We start from the raw sequence: 3,703 nt of genomic DNA, 5'->3' as shown, positions 1-3,703 counted from the left end.
CCAAATCCGCGAACAAAATTGCCAAATCCGCGAACATAATCACGAAATCCGCGGACATAATCGCGAAATCCGCGAACATAATCGCCAAATCCGCGAACAAAATCGCGAAATCCGCGAACATAATCGCGAAATCCGCGAACATAATCGCCAAATCCGCGAACAAAATCGCCAAATCCGCGAACATAATCGGCGACAATCCGCGAACATATCGCGAAAATCCGCGAACATAATCGGCGAAATCCGGCGACATAATCGCGAAATCCGCGAACCATAATCGCGCGAAATCCGCGAACATAATCGGCGAAATCCGCGAAACAAAATCCGCGAAATCCGCGACATAATCGCGGAAATCCGCGCGAACATATAATCGCGAAATCCGCGAATATAATCGCGAAATCCGCGAACATAATCGCCAAATCCGCGAGCATAATCGCGAAATCACATAGGTACGATATGTATATAGGTACGATAGGTGATAGGTAACATACCTATTATTAAAAACAGATAAGCAAAATACAGTCGAACCTGGATAAACGAGAATTCAAGGGACCAGCTCATTTTTTCGTTTAAGGCTGTTTAATACAACATTTTCTCGTTTATAAAGGTTTAGCAAAGAAGTGGAAGAGCAAACTGATGAAAGCATGACACATTTAAACAAGTTAAGAACAAATTCTGATTTATAGAGGTAGGTACCTAATTTTAAAGTTAAAAAACGCGTCCCGAATTTTTTCTGGGACAGAAACGGAAATTCGGGACAAAACGCCCCAAAATGAAAAACTGAACGGGACGCCGGGACACCCCCTGAAATTCGGGACTGTCCCGGCCAATTCGGGACGTTTGGCAAGCCTAGTAATAGCAATAGTCCTTTTCAATGCAGAAACACACATCAACAAACGTATAATTATAATGTACAGACTATTTGCTGGAAATTACTTTTTTGAACTCAGGGGACCCTATCACAAGTTAATTTCTCGCATTTCCCGATTTTGAAAATTAAGCCCGATTACAATAGTTTCTCATTACAACGTCGATTGTACCTGTTTGTTTGCCTATAGGTACATAAAATCTACCTAGTAGAAAATGAAAAAAAAAAAAAAACCTGTTTTTTTGCCTAAAGGTAAAAAAAATTTCCCTGTAAAAAAAAAAAAAAAAAAAAAAAAAAAAAAGTACACTAAATCAGTGGTAACATCTACTAATAGCTAATAGAAAAAAATCAAGGTAAAAAGAAGAAATAGAAATGTAACAAACTTAATGAACAAGAATCCAGAGGCAAACAAGATAATATTATTAATCTAAATCACAATAATAATATGAAAATCAAAGGAGCCTAAAGTACAGTACAAAAGAAATAAAATATGGAGGAAGCTATATTTGAAATAATAACAAAAAGTTGGGAAAATTGTAATGGAAAGGTTTTTATTTTTTCCACGCAAAAAAGGTTAATAAAAAGGGCCTCTCTTCAGCCCTTGACTGTGAAAGTCTTTCATGCAAAAAGATCCTCTAACTCTGATCAACAATAAAAGTCTCCCAACAATTCTTAATAAAAACTAAAAAACCTATAAGCTTGGATGGTTGCACGTCTGCCTTGTTAGGTCGAGGGTTCGATTCCCATCCGAGGAGAACTTTATCCTAAACAGATAAGGTTTGTTCTTGGAACGGCTGGCTTTTTCCTAGCCTCCGTTGTTACAGTTTCCTCTATCAAACCTATTTATTTATTTTTATTTTATTTATTTATTTTTTTATGCCGTGTTGTCAGACGATTCTCCGTCTTTAGGATTCTTCTTCAATAAACCCGTTCAATTTGGTGACGCTAAATGTGTCAACACTGTTTGATTTGTTGAAAACAAAATCCCGCGAATGAGAATGAGCATCAGGGGGGAGAGAGAGAGAGAGAGAGAGAGAAATATCAAAGGAAAAATGGAGGAAAAGAAAATGTCACACCTTATACAGAATATACAGGGTGGTTGTGTAACCTCATCATACAGGGTGCATCATTAATATTATTAGGTAGGTACTACATACTACAACTACCTATAGATATTTCTTCATACCAGATAGGAGTATCCTATTATTTAGGAAGAACTAGAAATGATTTTGTTTGATATAGGGCTTGTAAGCGCTAGACCGCGGGTTCGATTACCTTCCTGTTCGGCTAAGGTAATGTTCGTTCTCAGAACGGCTGGCTTTCTCCTATCCTGTCTCTTCATTTACGGAACGATAAGACCTTAGCAGTTACAGTTCCCTCTATCAAAACCTGTTGAAAAAAAAGTTTGATATAGGTTTTTACCCTCCACATTCGCCGCCTTCTCAGCTTCTCACAAAGCCTGAGTGGGGCCGGAAAATGCCAGCATCACGCTATTGGCCAGATGGTCACACCCATCCGTAAGATAACCACGTACAACGTTGCTTAACATGATCCATGGGGAACTGGTGCATTCAATCTCCGCGCCACAAATCTGGCTATTGAGAAATAGTTCGAGACGAGGCTCTCTGAAACACCCTGTATCAAACACAATAATACAAGAACACCCTGTATAAAACACAGGCTCCAGGACAACAGTATCCGCATCAGAGAGGAAAAAACGGGAAAAAAAGAGGTTTTTGAAACCTTAGAACCTTAAGGTAGAACAGAAATCTTTAGAAGAAAAAATGAAGAAGCAAAGAAGGAAGAGATGATGATGAAAAAGAAATGTAGGTGAAGGTCAAAGTGAAGGTGGAAGAGGAGGTTAAAGAAGAAGAAGAGGAAGGAGAAGGAGGAGGAGGAGAAGAAGAAGAACAACAAGAACAAGAAGAGGAAGGAGAAGAAGAATAATAAGAAGACGAAGGAAAGGAGGAGATTTAAGGAAAACAAGAAGAAGAAGATCAGGAAAAGGAAGAAGAAAAAGGAGGAGAATGAAGGGGAGGAAGAGTGGATTGAGAACGCGCAGAAAAAGAATAAGAAGTAGTTACAAACAAAAATTACAAGGACGTATGTACATCCTTGTACAAGGGCGTAGCCAGGATTTCAGCAAGAGAATAAGAAGTAGTTACAAACAAAAATTACAAGGACGTATGTACATCCTTGTACAAGGGCGTAGCCAGGATTTCAGCAAGGGGGGGGCAGGACACGAAATTTTCGATAATATCTAGTGTAAGTCGATACTATGTCCTCTCACCCATTTAATGAAGGGGGGGGAGGCATACATAACTTATAATTTTATTAAAAACATAAGAACCTATATTTTCAGTACTATATCTATTTATCTATCTGTAATCTATATTATCTAGGAAAATGGCCTAATGGTCAATGCCCTGACATTTGTAAACAAACAACAACATATTTTCGGTACAAACAAGGTGTCAGTCCATATTTATTAGGATAAGGAAAGTCATGTGATAATAGTAAACCAGCAGCCCGACCTGCATCGGTAAACCCATCAAGCACACACCAACAGACACAAAACACACAACATTCTCACCATAACATCAATCACACCACCCATACAATCCACCACCACACACACCATCGCACCACACACCTCTCATCCCACCATATTACACAATCACACGCACCACACACCCAATCCATACTTCATGCCAGCCACCCTCCATCACAACCACCCACAACACACCACACCACCGCATCCACAGCACCCCATCCCCCTCATAAGGTACACCCATCACACCCAAATCTCACACGTCCCCAGTTTCCATTCCAGTGACT

At 39.5% G+C, this 3,703-nt stretch overlaps 1 protein-coding gene across 1 annotated transcript in view; it reads right to left on the bottom strand.

The window, feature by feature from the left end:
- Positions 1–250, bottom strand: part of LOC103514738 (transcriptional adapter 2B-like) — a 3,763-nt gene extending 3,513 nt beyond the window's left edge. The window contains exon 1 of the mRNA XM_026827629.1: positions 236–250. Within this exon, the coding sequence (XP_026683430.1) occupies positions 236–250 (15 nt within the window). The remainder of the gene's footprint in view (positions 1–235) is intronic.
- Between the last annotated feature and the right edge of the window lie 3,453 nt (positions 251–3,703).

Source organism: Diaphorina citri, unplaced genomic scaffold (assembly GCF_000475195.1).
Source record: "Diaphorina citri unplaced genomic scaffold, Diaci psyllid genome assembly version 1.1 scaffold1213, whole genome shotgun sequence".
Taxonomy (NCBI): Eukaryota; Metazoa; Arthropoda; class Insecta; order Hemiptera; family Psyllidae; genus Diaphorina; species Diaphorina citri.
This window is presented reverse-complemented; position numbering and strand designations above follow the sequence as displayed.